This window comes from Caretta caretta, chromosome 5 (assembly GCF_965140235.1).
Source record: "Caretta caretta isolate rCarCar2 chromosome 5, rCarCar1.hap1, whole genome shotgun sequence".
In the NCBI taxonomy this organism is placed as follows: Eukaryota; Metazoa; Chordata; order Testudines; family Cheloniidae; genus Caretta; species Caretta caretta.
Window position 1 is genome coordinate 105220583 of NC_134210.1, and position 16577 is coordinate 105237159.

The 16577-nt window shown below is 43.7% G+C and overlaps 1 protein-coding gene across 1 annotated transcript in view; it reads right to left on the minus strand.

The window, feature by feature from the left end:
- The window catches only part of GLDC (glycine decarboxylase), a 71126-nt gene that overhangs the window by 25795 nt on the left and 28754 nt on the right, over nt 1-16577 (minus strand). The window contains exons 8-15 of the mRNA XM_048851772.2: nt 12824-12920; nt 10764-10869; nt 6787-6926; nt 5863-5943; nt 5054-5151; nt 2842-2926; nt 2711-2752; nt 1077-1219 (exon numbers count right to left, since the gene is read on the minus strand). Of these exons, the coding sequence (XP_048707729.1) occupies nt 1077-1219; nt 2711-2752; nt 2842-2926; nt 5054-5151; nt 5863-5943; nt 6787-6926; nt 10764-10869; nt 12824-12920 (792 nt within the window). The remainder of the gene's footprint in view (nt 1-1076; nt 1220-2710; nt 2753-2841; nt 2927-5053; nt 5152-5862; nt 5944-6786; nt 6927-10763; nt 10870-12823; nt 12921-16577) is intronic.

A 16577-nucleotide genomic window follows, 5' to 3' on the forward strand; every position in this document is an offset into this window, starting at 1 on the left:
GCTCTCATTCCACCAAAGCAACACAATCACCCCTGTGCTCACCTCTAGTTATTGCCAGCAGGGCAGATTAAATGGCTCACCAACCCCTCAAAGATGAGATTTGGCAAACCACCCTTGCCCGCTTGAAAAGGGGATGGTGAGATTCGTTTAGCCCTGTATGATAGAGTCTCTCCCAAGCACCACCAGCACCCCACAGATTTCTCTGTTTGAAGCAGCACTTGTCTAGCCAAAGGCTGCCTCATCCATATGACAAGCTCTACCTTGAAAATGGAGAAGAGCATTAAAAACAAAGAAGAGACTCCAAACATCAAAGTGAACTTGAAAGGGGTGAGGGAAGGACAAGATTGGTCTGTCACTCATCCTGACCCTCAAACTTTTAGAAGAAAACATTGCCAGATAAGATTCTCTAACATTATTACCACAATCAAGCCTCAATGCCCCAGTCTTGCATTCAGGCAGTACAGCTGCAGAAGAAGCTAACCTTTAGATCCCCTCCAATCAGGAATGCCCACAGCCACACTCACAGTACATATCATTGGCAGTGGTGAGGAGCAGCAGCCCTGGCAATTCCCCTGCCCACTCAGGTTTGGCCTTCCATCAAGATGTGGTGGAGGGGGTACAAAATTGAGTGAGTGATATAATGAACTGGTACATGGGGGCTGCAGCACTGCTCAGGTTGTCCCCACAGCCCCTGTCATGATGGAGGTCCAGTGGGGCCAGACCTGAGTGGATAGTGCTTCTCCTTGATGCTGCCATAGGGCCGGATCCTTCACTAGGGCTCTCTTCAGGAGCCTGCCTGCAGCTTTTCCACCCTCTTAGGAATTCAGAGTGACAGTGCCTGGGCGGGACCAGCTGAAAGACGGGGGCGGAGTATGGCACAGACTCCTCAGGAGAGGTGCTAAGGCCAGCGGCTGAAGCAGAGATGCCTCCACAGGGATGGATGGTGTGTACCATCTCAAAGATGTCTGGGAGCACCCTTGCCTCCAATCCTTTGACAGCAAACCATTTTCTAGAAGCAGAGATTAATTTTTTGTTAAGCCACGTCAGGGAGTGGATGTCTAGTGAAGAGCCCCTACCTGTTTGGTTGGAAGGAGATTTTGTCATAGCCTGTGATCTCACACAGATCCCTCTCAAGCTCCCTGAAAAGTTGCTGGTACCCTTGAGCCTGGTCTAGAGGCACAAAGGGATGGATATTAGCAAATTCTTTCCATGTGATAGGCTAAAGGTGGGGAGAAAAAAAAGAAAAATACTGAGCTATAACAAGAGATTGAGTTTGTAAGCAACGTGTTTGATGTAAAAAGGGTTAATGGTGAGGGAGAAGACCAGAGATACTTAGGTCTCTGAGTAATGACTTTCTGCTGTTAATCAGAGTTTAGAGGCTCAAATTAAGTGGTGCTGATATAGTGTTTTACTCCCAGAACGTCATAGGCAAGCACTGTATGGGGCTCCATTGTGCCAGGCACTGTACAACCAAGTAGCCGACAGTCTTCAGCCCAAAGAATTTATAATCCAAACAAACAGCGTGGGGAAAAGGAATGTAATAGAGTGAGCTATACGACAGAAACAAATGTCATGTTAGTTTCACAATTTACTGAGGGGTGGGGAGGGTTAATTAGGAGGGGATAAGCTAAATGGAAGGAGAAGGGATGGGGGCAGAGCAGGGAGAAGAGGGTAAGAGGAAAAGGTGTGGAGTGCAGCCAAGGTAAAGAGACTGAGGGAGGGGAAGGAAGAGGGTTGGAACAAGCAGCTACACAGCACAAGGCGGAGAAAGTCCAGTCAAAACTAGAGAAAGTTCTCTGAGTGCCTGAAGTGCCCTGCTTTGGCTGCAGCTGCTCCTACCAACAGGAGTTTCTGGCTGGTTTCATTGACTGGTTTCAGAAATTGAACTGAAAGGAGACTATCCTGTCATATGGTGACCAGGTAACAAATAGGAGATTTGGATTATTTTTATTTATTATTAATTATTATTATCATTGAGTGCTTTCATTAAAGTCGTGTCTAAAGACCCAAATCAGTACCAAGATCCATTGTGCTGGGCACTATACAAACAGTACAGGCAGACCCTTCCTCAGAGAGCTAAAAAAAAATCCAATTCTTTAATTCCACCCATGTTATTAACACCATATTCATAACATTTTAGGGTAGGATTTTCAAGAGGCCTTAAGAAGTGTTAGGTGCCCAAATGCTATGGAAATTCAATAGGAGTTGGATACTTAACTCTTAAGCATCTTTGAAATTCCCAAACATAAATCAGTAAGCAGGTAGAAATATGTTCAATTTAAACAAGACATAAGTTGTCATCTTTACCTTCTCCCCGCCCCAACAAAATTACTTGGAATGGAATTTTTAAAAAATCCCTCAGTGTTGGCTCAACTCTGCTCCAATTGAAAATCCCACCCAAAAACATTTGAAGTTTAGGTTGTTTAAGACAATAAAATTCAGTGTTTACATGTACAATAAAAGGGACTAACACATTTATTTGGGCATAAGCTTTTGTGGGTTAAAAACCCACTTCTTCATGCATCTGAAGAATGCCAAATAAATCTGTTAGTCTTTAAGGTGCCAGCGGACTGCTCGTTGTTTTTGTGGATACAGACTAACACGGCTACCCCTCTGATACTTAATAATAGGGACTGTGTCTGTTTGGCTGATTAGACAGTTTACTCTGGGCTGGTCTCAAATAAGGAATAATTCTGTCAGATGAACTTACTGTAAGTTCAGAGGAACTATTAAGCTTCATTGTGCAGGATCCCTAAAAAATAATAAGAACGTATTCAGTCACTATTCCTTCAAAGAGAGACTAATCACCTGATTTTATTTATTTTTTAAGGAAATACCTACCAAAGGAATCATGCTGTGAACAAGGGAAATATCTTTGTTTTCTAGTCTTTTCATATACCGGACAATATTCGTTTCAGAGTGATAGCTGGAGGGAAACAAAATGTAGCGTTAGGGCAAGCAGCTTAACCCATACAGAAGTGCTCCACTACAGGAGCTGACAAAGACTGCACAATGGATAACAGCCATTTTCTTTTTGTATTTAATTTTAGTCTTTCATAAACAAGATATGCAGACAAGTAGCTAATAATACACCAGTATTTCCTGGCTAGCCAGTCAGACCAGAATATTTAGTTCTGATTAAAAGAATTTAGTACATCTCTCTTACTGCCATTAGAAATATACCATCACCATAAATGAAATTGTTCAAATCTTCTGACAAGTCTAAGTCTTCAAATATTACTCCTGGGGGAATTCTGCACCAAAAAATTAAAAAATTCTGCACACAATATTTTAAAATTTTGCAAAATTCTGCAAATGCTATTTGTCAGAACACCAAGATATAATCATGCCAGTTTGAATTATTTTGGTAATTTATTTCAAAATACCAGTCAGCAAGTATGTCTGTAACAACACAGACACACACAAAAATTCCCCCAGGAGTAGAGAGTTAAAGAAATCCATATGACAACCCAGTTCCTGCTTCTCTGCCCCCTCCCCTGCAGAGCACAGCCAGGGGGTCAGACACTCAGACCCCTCTTCTCCCCCACCCCCGCTCCCAAGCCTAGCCACTCAGACCGCCTCTCCCCCAGAGGCCAGCTGCAAGGACCCCCCAGCTCAGACACTCACATACCCTACCCTCCTAGAGCCCAGGGATCCAGAGGGAGAAACAGCCTGATGCTGGGTCCCAGGCTTGCACGCTGCCACCTCCTTCCTTCAGGGGGTGCTGTGAACCCTCCAGTTCCCTCCCCCTCCCCCAGCCTTGTCTTCTATTTGTGAGCTGGGCTCTGCCAGGTACAGGAGCCCCTAGTGGCAGCCAGCAGCACTTCAGCCCATTTCTGTGGGGGAAAAAAGGAAATTCTGTCTGTACCACATTAATTTCTGCAAAATTCTGCATTGTGCAGTGGTGCAGAATTCCCCCAGGAGTAATTAAATATGAAAATAAGAAGTGTGCTTGTTTGGTAGACAAACACAAGATGGACACAAACATTATGGAAACCAAGCTGGTATGAACACATGCATTTTATCCACAAAAGGACAATAATATATTGTTTAGCTTGGTTCAGACCAGAGCAAGAAGGGTTTGAACAACCTTTCCAAAAAAAAAAAATAAATAAAATTTAGTCACTTGTACCTTCCTCCAAAAAACAGACGTTTAGTATTGAAGTGCTATCTCAGGATGAACACTGGAATATAAGTAAATGGATGCTATAAGGGAGGGGTGGGCAAACTACGACCTGGCCCACGAGCCATTTTAAGCTGGCCCATGAGCCGCACCATGCAGCTTGGCCCTGCTCCGGCCACGGTGCAGGGGCCGCACCACGTGACTCGGCCACGCTCCAGCCAGGGCACAGGGTCGGGGGCCACTCCGGCGCTCCAGTCAGGGTGCAGGGTCAGGGGCCATACCACGCAGCTCCTGGAAGCCGCAGCATGGCCCCACTCTGGCTCCTATCCACCCCAGTGGGAGTTGCTGGGGTGGTGTCTGCAGACGGGGCAGCATGCAGTGCTGCCTGGCCACACCTCTGCATAGGAACCGGAGAAGGGACATGCTGCTGCTTCCGGAAGCCACTTGAGATAAGCGCTGCTCAGAGCCTGCACCCCCCTGAGCCTCTCCCCACGCCCCAATCCCCTGCCCCAGCCCTGATCCCTCTCCTGTTCTCCAAACCCCTCGATCCCAGGCCGGAGTACCCTCCTGCATCCGAAACCTCTCATCCCCAGCCCCACCCCAGAGCCCGCACCCCTTCCCGCACCCCTGATCCCCCTCCCACCCTCTGAACCCCAGCCCAGAGCACCCTCCTACACCCCAAACTCCTCATCCCCAGCCCCACTCCAGAGTCCGCACCCCCACCCCAATTTTGTGAGCATTCATGGCCCACCATACAATTTCTATTCCCCGATGTGGCGCTCTGGACAAAACGTTTTCCCACCCCTGCTATAAGGTGACAATCTTCAGTACAACCTTCACAGAGTACAAAAGAGGGAAGGGGCAGGGGCAGGAAATGTGTCAAATCTCTATAGAAACTGAAAATCTGCAGTGGGAATAAACTTCACAAACCTGTTGAATACTTGATGTGTCAAGAATTTGGAAGTCCTCTTAAATGCTGTACTCAGAATGCCCCTGGTTTCTTCTCCCATACTCTCAGCAACCAATTCCTTTGACAAGTAGAGAAATATTAAGTGATTAAATAAGACATCTTCACAGAAAAAGAATTAAATTTCTTCTCTCAACAAGTGCAGTTATCAGAGTCAGCTGAAATACACTGCCATCTTATTACCAATATTGACAGGTTCTTTCAAGCACGTACTTTTATCAATGTACATTCTTGTAAAGCATCCATAACACTTCTGGCATTATATAAAATAAAAAATTTACAGAAGCCTCACTAATTCACTCAAGAGGAGCACTATTGCTAATTACCAAGTACTGTGGGTGGAGTCAGTGTGACATACTTCCTGCAGGCCACTGAGGGATTACTGCCAAACCCGAGGTTTCAATCCCAAAAATAATTAGTGCCCTGAAACACAAGGGGATTAAGCAGCATACTCCCAGAGCATGCCATTACTCAGTAACGCTCATCCTGATCTCTTCAGTAAAGGGAAATCTGAAATTACCATTGTATTGTGCATTGACAATGTGTTCAATCCTGTACAACATACAAAATACAGACAGTCCCTGCCCCAGAGAGCTCACTATCTAAGCCAAAGTAGCAGAGTTCACAGGAGGAATGAGGAAGTCAAAACAATTGAGTGACTAGGTTTTTTTTATTAATATTCTTGACCTGAATATAGTTTAATACATTTTTGTAGCTCTCTGAAGTACAGTAACACTTCTAAATATTTTTAAATTATCTATATTGTACTTACAGATGAAGATTCACACCCAAAAATCCACAACAAGTCATCCAGGTCTCTCTCAGTTACAGTTTCATCAAGTGACACTCCAATCTATGGAGGGGAAAAAAGTAGCAGCAGTTACTCATAGTTCCCAAAACCAGGAATTACATTACATATGTTGTGTTTTTGCACATCACAATATACGATCTTCATTCCATTTTATGTACCTGAACCATTAATATTTCATTTACAAATCACTTCAGTTCCTAAAACTACAATATAATTAAGTTATATTTGTATTATTTCTTGCTTATTTTATTCTCCTTTTTCTTCCTAAACCATCCCAGGTTCACTTTACGGTTTCAGGGCTTGAGACTGCTAACCTGAATTAAAAAAATAATTGGATTATATATTTAATTCTATTATGGCTATGCAGTTACATTTTATATGTCACAAAGGGGACATGGCTTCATTAGGCTTGGTGTTCCTACTGACCATGTTGAATGATTTGCAATCAACTTCTGTTTATAATTATCTTTAAATATGGCTACAACAAAAATAGCTGGAGTTTGGAACTTATTTATATAGTACCCACATCATGTGAGTGATAGGTTTTAAGAGTCTCTCCACGAAGTCCTCAATAAGTATAGCAAGTTCCCACCACTGGCGGGGGGAAAAAAAACAGTATTAGAAAGACATGAAGCAAAAGACCCAGGAATTTTGGAAAAATTAATTAATATTCAGTATGCTGCCAAGTAATTCCATGTTTTTATATACCATTTTAAAGTATTTTATGGAAAAAATTGTGGAGTAACATATCTGACCTGGTTAGAAAGACAACTTCTTTAAAAAAGCTTTTTCCGTTCTTCATAGCCATCATACTACTTAATGACCGAAAACTCTCAATGCACGAAAACCATGCTGTAAGATTTTGTGAAAGGTTCTGTGACTTACTGTGCCATCACTATAAATCCGAAAGTTTATCTGCCGTTGACTTGCCCTGTCAAAGACCTCCTTGACTGCACAGCCACACTGGATCTTCAAGGTATCAAAGAACAGGTCATGCTGCAATGTGTGACCTGCTTGCTTAAGACCTAAAGGAAGTAAGTTAATTCCATATATTCCATGCTTCATTGGTTCCCTCTTCCCACCCTCCACATCTGCCTCTTACGTAAGCACTATTTTAACAAGCAGCATTACACTGAATGCATGGGACAGTAAAATCTAGCAGCACTTCTACCGAAGTGCAATTCTGCATGTAATATTTTATGTCTGAGCTTTATTTATAATGCACATAGATGCTAAGAGAACTGTTGCTGAACAAGACATTATTAAATTCAATATAAGAGATAGGTCTTTGTATTTGCTCCCCCACTGTCAATATAAAAAAACATAACACGACCCGATATAACACAAATTCGGATAAAACACGATAAAGCAGCGCTCTGGGGCGCGGGACTGCATGCTCCGGCAGATCAGCATGTCAGGCTCCAACACGCTGCTCTGAGTCGCATGTTAAGGGTGCTGGGCTGGGGCGGAGGGGTTGGATAAGGGGCAGAGGATCTCGGGGGGCAGTCAGGGGTCGGGGGGGTTGGATGGTTCGGAGGTTCTGGAGGTAGGGTGGTCAGGGGATGGGGGTGTTGGATAGGGCGTGGGAGTCTCAGCTTTCCTCCTCCTCCGTATAATCAGATTAACACTGCATGGGTTCCGTTCCATGAGCTGCTATCACTGATTCAGAGACAGGGGACTGCAGCACGGCAAGCCGGCAGCGCTTCCCCGACTTCCCCACCTCGCTCTCTGGCTCAGACACTAACACCCGTACTTTTGAGGCCGGGGAGGGAGGCTGCACTGGCTGCGACTAATGAGCCTCCCTCGCCCCTTCCCCTTTACAGCAGCTGCTTATCTGCTGCTGCCTGACACTCAGCGCGGCTCCGGGAACCACATCTGTCCCCAGCAGTGGTGGTGGCAGTGAAGCCAGCAGGCTGGTGGCAGAGCACGAGCCGATCCCACCATCGCGCTGCCCTGCGCCATGGCCGATCACAGCAACTGCTGCGAGCCTGCAGCCCCACGGTGAGCAGCGCAGCCCGGCCACGAGAACGGCTCCAGCAGCTCCATGACACCCAGAGCTCCCTACTAGCCCAGCCCGGGGCACCGCACACCTGCTGTCACCCCCGAGAGGCGCCCACAGAAAATGCTTTTGCTCAAGGCCAAAAGTAAGTTCGATATAACGCGGTTTCACCTATAACGCGGTAAGATTTTTTGGCTCCTGAGGACCACGTTATAACGGGGTAGAGGTGTATAAAGATGCAAGTATTCCTGGAGTTTGGCTTGGAACAGGAGAATTCCAAAAGCTTAGATGCTTCCTGTGATCGCACAAGTCTTAAGAGTAGGGACGGGCTGCAAGTGCAGAGCATTTTACATTGTTGCTCTAGCACCAGCCCAGCTCTTTCTGTATTAGCAGCGGTAGCAGCTCTGGGTAAGGTGGTAGTCATAATTTTACCACAGGATTATCTAAATTTGATCAGAACAGCTCTAGACCACATGGCGGTAAGAATGTTAATGGGCAGCCTACCCTAGTACTCCTACTGGTCCAGCACAGGTGAAGCTGTCCCATGCACAACAGCAGCAGAAACTATTACAACCTATTGATTGCTAATAGGAAGAGCTAGCATTCACTTTCTGAGATCACAGGTGTCTACAGAGAGCAAGGCCAGTCAAGCAAGATGAGCAGAACCTTGTTGGGAGAGAGTGATCTGAGCCCTCCAGCATTTTATAGACAGCTGGGCCATCAGGGGCAATTGGACAACTGTGATCAATTCATAGGGTGCATTGCTCTTATTACGAGTTGAAATCTTCTGCCAACATCAGTTACAGAAGGGTTAGTTATGACCTCCTAAATGCCTACATCAATAGCAATAGTTGCACTAGACATATACAGCCAATATAGACTCACAGACTTTAAGGTCAGAAGGGACCATTATGATCATCTAGTCTGACCTCCTGCATAATGCAGGCCATGGAATCTCACCCACCAACTCTGTAACAAACCCCTAACTTATGTCTGAGCTACTGAAGTCCTCAAATCGTGGTTTAAAGACTTCAAGGTGCAGAGAATCCTCCAGCAAGTGACTCATGCCCCACACTGCAGAAAATTCCTCCTGACCCCAAATATGGCGATCAGCTAAACCCTGAGCATGTGGGCAAGACTCACCAGCCAGACACCCAGGAAAGAATTCTCTGTAGTAACTTAAATCCCACCCCAGGCCATTGGGCATATCTACTGCTAATAGTTGAAGATCAATTAATCCCATCATATCATCTCCTCCATAAACTTATTGAGCTTAGTCTTGAAGCCAGATAGGTCTTTTGCCCCCACTGCTTCCCTTGGAAGGCTGTTCCAGAACTTCACTCCTCTGATGGTTAGAAACCTTCATCTAATTTCAAGTCTAAACTTTCTGATGGCCAGATTATATCCATTTGTTCTTGTGTCCACGTTGGTACTGAGCTGAAATAATTCTTCTCCCTCCGTGGTATTTATCCCTCTGACATATTTATAGATAGCAATCATATCTCCTGTCAGCCTTCTTTTGGTTAGGCTAAACAAGCCAAGCTCTTTGAGGCACCTTTCATAAGACAGGTTTTCCATTCCTCGGATCATCCTAGTAGCCCTTCTCTGTACCTGTTCCAGTTTTAATTCATCCTTCTTAAACATGGAAGACCAGAACTGCACACAATATTCCAGATGAGGTCTCACCAGTGCCTTGTATAACGATACTAACACCTCCTTATCTCCACTGGAAATACCTCGCCTGATGCATCCCAAGACTGCATTAGCTTTTTTCATGGCTATATCACATTGGCAGCTCACAGTCATCCTGTGATCAACCAATACTCCGAGGTCCTTCTCCTCCTCTGTTACTTCCAAGTGATGCGTCCCCAGTTTATAACAGAAATTCTTGTTATTAATCCCTAAATGCATGACCTTGCACTTTTCACTATTAAATTTCATCCTATTACTATTACTCCAGTTTACAAGGTCGTCCAGATCTTCCTGTATGATATCCCAGTCCTTCTCTGTATTGGCAATACCTCCCAGCTGTGTGTCATCCGCAAACTTTATTAGCACATTCCCGTTTTTTGTGCCAAGGTCAGTAATAAAAAGATTATCTCCTAAATGCAGACATTCTACAGAAACAGAACTGCAGATTTTTGGATGAGATTCAAATAAAAAAATATTTCAATATCCTTTTGATTTGGACAATCAAGAAGTTTCCTGTTGTTCTTAATAATCAGAGTTCAAGTCATGCTCATAATGCAGTCAGCCAATACATTTTGGGATTTCAGTGTTTATAGCAGTGTGGTGTTCTATATAATTTGATTACGTTGAACAGCCTTCACTTCAGCTAATCTAATCTAATCTATTCAATCTGTAAATTTAAACTACATTTTAGTGAACTCATTGAGTTTTCTCATCCAGTATAGATTAATAAAATGGGCAGGTAATAGTAGGAAAGCATAAGCCTTTCAAGAAGTTCTACAGATATTGCTAAAACTCCCTGTAGATTTCTATTTGAGATACAGCATGGTATAGTTACTAAAGCACAATATTGGTAGTTGGGAGACCAGGATTTGAGTCTTGGCTCTATTAATGGCTAGTAAACCAAACCTCTGTGCCTCAGCTTCCCAATCTAAAACCAAAATGATAATATTTACATATGTACATCATAGTGGTACTGTTGGGCTTAATACATACCTTTGTATACAAAACACTAAATATTATTATTATAATGACCCAGTGGCGTACACTCAGTGTAGAAATTTTGGATTTCTTCTGCTACTTAAAACCGTTGGTGAGCAAAAAATGGAAGGTCAGCGTTTTTAAGAGATGCGAAGATGTAAGATCTACCCCTTTATAATTTCTAAATACTAACCTTCAGCTAAGATTAGAGTGGCATTGTGCACCCTTCTTGCAATGTGCTTTAATCCATTCGAACCATGATAAATTCCATACATGGCAGCCATGTTAGCCAGAAGCGCCTAAAATGTCCAAACATATTTTAGGAACAATCACTTAAGGTCGACTGCTGACAGTTTAGTATAACTAGCTTCTTGAGTGTCCCAAGGCAACAATATAACCACAGTATTAAAAAAAGCTATCAATGAAAGGTAAACTGAGTTCTAGGTAATCTACAAAGTTAGGAGATAGGAAAGCTACATATCTTTTTCTTAGTAAATTATGAATTTACAAACATTTTAAATAGTAACATTGTTCATGAATTCAAGATCCTTTGGTGTTTAAGTGGTTCAGTGACTAAAAAAAAATAATACTGTGACTTGTAAGCTTAATCTTTGTAGCCAGCCATACGTATAAAAGTTCTGCAGATATTGCTAAAACTCCCTGTAGATTTCTATTTGAGAGACAACATGGTATAGTTACTAAAGCACAATATTGGTAGTTGGGAGACCAGGATTTGAGCCTTGGCTCTATTAATGGCTAGCAAGTCAAATCTCTGTTCCTCAGTTCCCCCAATATAAAACCAAAAGGGTAATACTTGCATATGTACATCACAGTGGTACTGTTGGGCTTAGTTAATACCTTTACATATAAAACACTAAATATTATTATAATGACCCTGGTGGTGTATACTCAGTGCAGGAAAATAGTGTTGTTCTAGTCGTGTCAGTCCCAGCATATCAGAGAGAGAGAAGGTGTGTGAGGTAATATCTTTTATTAGGCCAACTTCTGTTGGAGAGACGCTTTCGAGCTTGTCTCTCTCTCCAACAGAAGCCGGTCCAATAAAAAAAAAAAATTACCTCATCCACCTTGTCTCTCTAATATATATGTATAGGGAAGGTGGGCATTAGTGTAACTCCGTTTAAAAGACGATACCCATCCTGTGGAAAGCGGGATACATAGTCATCAGGTACGTGTATTCCAATATGCAGATCACATCACCTCTTTTGGGATTCCTAATAAGGGATGATGTGAGTAATGCAAGTGCCTGACATTCTGTATTGGCTCTATCTCCTTTGCTACATTACTGTATTTGTGATGGTTTGTTTCGTTAATAAAGTTTATAACATTACTAATCAGAGAACACACAATGGATTGTTTCTCATGTGCTCATTGAGGCCCTCATTCTAAGGACAACCTCACCACTGTAGTTGATCTGGAGGCAGAATCCTCTCAGACCACTAGATGGTAGATAAAATTAAATATACCCTTATACATCACACCACATCTTCCAATAGTCTCTGTATCCTGGGTAGAATGCTTGAGTTTTTGGTTTGAATCTCACAAACCCCTAAATATAGCTTTCAACAGAATCATTGTTTAAAGGTCTGTGCTCAAGAGAATGAACTGTTTTCTACCATAACATCTCTAATGAGTGCTAAAGATTTAAAACTGCCAATATCTAGTATTAATCTAAAAAGAGAAATTGTGGCAAAACACATTAAGAGCATGAATACAGCCTGCATAGGGACCAAAAGTTTTTTTAATACATCTAATTATAAAGATGTTTGTCATAATTACAGCTGCAAAAAGTATCAAAGAAGTTCTCAAAATCTCATGCAAAAAGTTATTACTTTGTTCCTGGGCACTTCTCAACCTACAAATTTCATTTATCATTCCATTTTGATTTGAAAATAGCTATTTTATAATATTAAGAATTTAATAGCTATTTGCACGTCACAAACCTATAAAGTTCACATTTTCACTGTTTGAATTCTGAAATTACTTCTGCACAAATACAAACCGGAACTCTTCATTCTGAAGTGTTAAAATTCTACTTCTCCAAAAAGGGACCATCCAGTTTATAGGAACTCAGCACAACTCAGTGGAGTTCCCCCTCCATGACAAGTGGCTGCAAGATTAACTTTTTGAATGAAAACAGATCATTAAGATGATCCTCTTTTTCCAAGCAAAAATTCCAAGTTTCACGGGATTGAAAATTCACTCACACACACAGATTTTTGACATAGAGGTCACCTGTGCTGTACAGATGTTGCTGGTGGCCTTGTCCCTTCTAATATGCTGCTCTCGAGTTTGCAATGCAAGCCGATATACTTCCTTTCCATTTGCATCTCTGGACCATAAAAGAAAATATTTCTTTGTTAGTTTACATTGATACAGGCTCTGCATTAACTGAACTGCTAGGCTTAGTTTGCTAACTTGAAGCTAACTGGTAGAATTTCTTTGGGGTGAAGAACTGTGATAGATAACCATTCTGAGTAAAGTAAAAAGTGACCCAAACCTTAGCCTATCCCTGAACAGATGTTCATGTTAAAAAAACAAACACTTAAGAGAACACTAAAGGGACCCAGATCTGCCCACTTCCTTTTCACTACCCCTCAAATGACAGATACTCTGGATTGGGAATTTTTTTTCTTTTTTTTTTTTTATAAAAACAATAGTCAGAAGGTTCTGAAATATCCAAAACTTCTATATTTATCCAAATCACATCTGTCAAGAGCCTCTGTCTCTAGGGGAAGTTTAGAGAATCTAGCTAGTCTTCTCTAATCCTGTACAGTAAAAATAAATATAATAAATAATAATAATAATAATTCAAAAAATCATATTTTACTGGTTTTATAGTTGTATGAAAGCACTGGTGTTTATCAAGGGCTACAAAAATTTTCCACTGATTTTTAAATTGAACACTCCCAGGGGCAGAGTTCAGACACTGCAAGAAAGAAGGAACACTCTGCATATGTAATACCTGCTACCTTAAAAAAGTACTGCTTAATACATGTAATATTAGTTGAGTAATCCATTGATACTAGCACAAGATGATGCTAAGTGTCCGTACCAATCCATCAATCTGTGCAGCTCAGTTAATTTCTTAAAGAATTCCTAATATTTAAAGACTTTCAGAACTAGAGAGGAAAATTTGACAGCAACAATCTTGTATACAATGAAATGTTTCAGAACAGACATTTCTAAGACTCAGGGAACTCAGTAAACTAAACTATTCACAAACAGTATTTTCTCAGCTGCTGTATGGTGTCCAAGATAAAGACAATTGAATCCTACAATTGTCCTAGGGTTCCAACGACACAGCTTGGTTCCTTCATCAATTAAAAGGCCTCCACCAAACACAACAAAAACAATTTGAAGGTCATAGCATAAATTGCCTTTGGGAAATATTTTAGTTTTGACCGTAGCTTTACATTTTAATGTTTTTTTCCCCCAAATGTTCTGGTGACACTGTGAGATGAGAACACACTTAAAATGTAAGGCATACCCTAAGGTACTATAATAGCACATAGCTTTAGTAAATAAAATGAACATTCTTTCCCCCTGAGATACACAACTCTTTAAACTGATCATAGTTTGAAATAAGCATGTTAGGATATGCCACAAGCTTGATTCATGATTCTGAAGTCTAATGCCAAGTATGACAGGGTGTACTGGGCCTTTTGATGCCCCCTGCTGGAGGCCTTGCAGTCCTACTACAACCCACCCCCGAAAATGGAGCAGTAAAGGTCAATCCTCCTGCTCTGCCTAGAAAGTCTGCAAGGAAGCAGCCAATCAAAGCCCAGCAGGCTCAGTTAAAAGGAACTGCAGTGCAGGGCTTAAGCAGATCATTTCCTAGCAGTGATTAAAGCTGTAAAGAATATACACTCCTTGCTGGAGCTCAAGAGTGAACCAGAAGATGGGTTCTGCCCTGAGGTAAGGGCGAAGTGGAAGGGGCTATGTGGGAAGCGTCCCAGGGAATAGCAGTAGCAATTATTAAAGGAAGCAGCATGTGGCTGCTATTTGTAGGGTCCTTGGGTCAGGACCCAGAGTAGTTGGTGGGCCCAGGTTACCCCCTCCCCTGCCACTGGCAGAGTGGCCAAATCCCCAAAGAGGGGACAAGTGTTGTTTAGAAGCCCAAAAAGGGGCTAGAATTTAAAGGGGTCAAGGATGGAGCTGAAGACCCTAGAAAGGGCCAACCATTTGTTGAACTTTGTTACTCCCCTGGAGGGGGACTGAATGTGAGAGGTGACCTGGCTGAACAGCTTGGTCAGCGAGAACCTCTGAGAACAAAGTGTCCCGTGATGAAGCCCTGGGACCAGGGGTGAAAGTGAGCCGGTACGGCCTACCGGTAAGAACCCGCACCAGCCCATACCCAGCCCGCATTAAAGCGTTGCCGCGGCAGCACTTTAATGTCCCTGCCCCTTTTGCCTCCCCTGTCAGCGGCCCTGCCAGTAGGGTCCGTCCCAGCAGGGCCGCCGACAGGGGAGGTAAAAGGGGCAGGGACATTAAAGGCCTGCTGCAGCAGTGCTTTAAGGATGACCCTTTGCCGCCGCGGCACCTTAATGTTGCTGTGCCCACCCCGTCGTCGGGGCCGTGGCAAAGGACCCTGCGGTGCTTTAACGTTCCTGTCCCTTTTACCGCCCCCCCCGGCCGTCGGGCAGCAGCGGAGTCCGGAGCCCCGGGCCAGCCGGACTGCAAGGGCTGGCTGGGGGATGCTGACCCTCCCCCCCACTCCCGCCCCTTCCACCTCAGGCCCCGGGGGTCAGATCCGCCCCACCCCGTACCGGTAAGTGGCCTCAGTTACTTTCACCCCTGCCTGGGGCACTGCTCTATAACAGGGCAGGGATGGACTTAAAGCTAGCCCAGAAGGGGCTGAGAATTAGTCCTGTCTCTGGGCTCATAGACACCAACAAGGGAAGAGCAATAGTCCTTGTTGGACCTTTGTTACCCTGGAAGGGGTTCCTTCATGTGTTTGTGTGAGACTTGGCCAAAGGGCTGAGCCACTGAAGACCTGCCTGATGGGGGTGACGAGGAAGCAGGAAAAGGAATGAGTGCAGGATTATACATGGCCCAACAGGAGGTGCTCACAAGAGGTGAGTGAACTCAGTCACACAAAGCATATTGTTCTTTGGGATAAATGTGAGAAGCAGTGTAAAAAAAAAAAAGTTCATAAACATGCTAGTGGTAAGGGGCCGGTTTTGTTCAACATCTTTATTAATGATCTGGATGATGGGATAGATTGCACCCTCAGCAAGTTTGCAGATGACACTAAGCTAGGGCAGAGGTAAGATATGCTGGAAGGTAGGGACAGTGTCCAGAGTGACCTAGACAAATTGGAGGATTGGGCCAAAGGAAATCTGATGAGGTTCAACAAGGACAAGTGCAGAGTCCTGCACTGAGGATGGGGACCGACTGACTAAGAAGGAGTTCTGCGAAAAAGGACCTGGAGATTACAGTGGATGAGAAGCTGGATATGAGTCAGCAGTGTGCCCTTCTTGCCAGGAAGGCTAACAGCATACTGGGCTGCATTAGCAGAAGCACTGCCAGCAGATGGAGGTGATTATTCCCCTCTATTTGGCACTGGTGAGGCCACATCTGGAGTACTGTGTCCAGTTTTGGGCCCCCCACTACAGAAGGGATGTGGACAAATTGGAGAGAGTCCAGCGGAGGACAATGAAAATGCCCAGGGGGCTGGGGAACATGACTTACAAGGAGAGGCTGAGGGAACTGGGCTTGATTAGTCTGCAGAAGAGAAGAGCGAGGGGGGATTTGATAGCAGCCTTCAACTACCTGAAAGGGGGTTCCAAAGAGGATGGAGCTCAGCTGTTCTCACTGGTGGCAGATGACCAAACAAAGAGCAATGGTCTCAAGTTGCAGTGGGGGAGGTCTAGGTTGGATATTAGGAAACACTATTTCACTACAAGGATGGTGAAGCACTGGAATGGGTTACCTAGGGAGGTGGTGGAATCTCCATCCTTAGAGGTTTTTAAGGCCTGGCTTGACA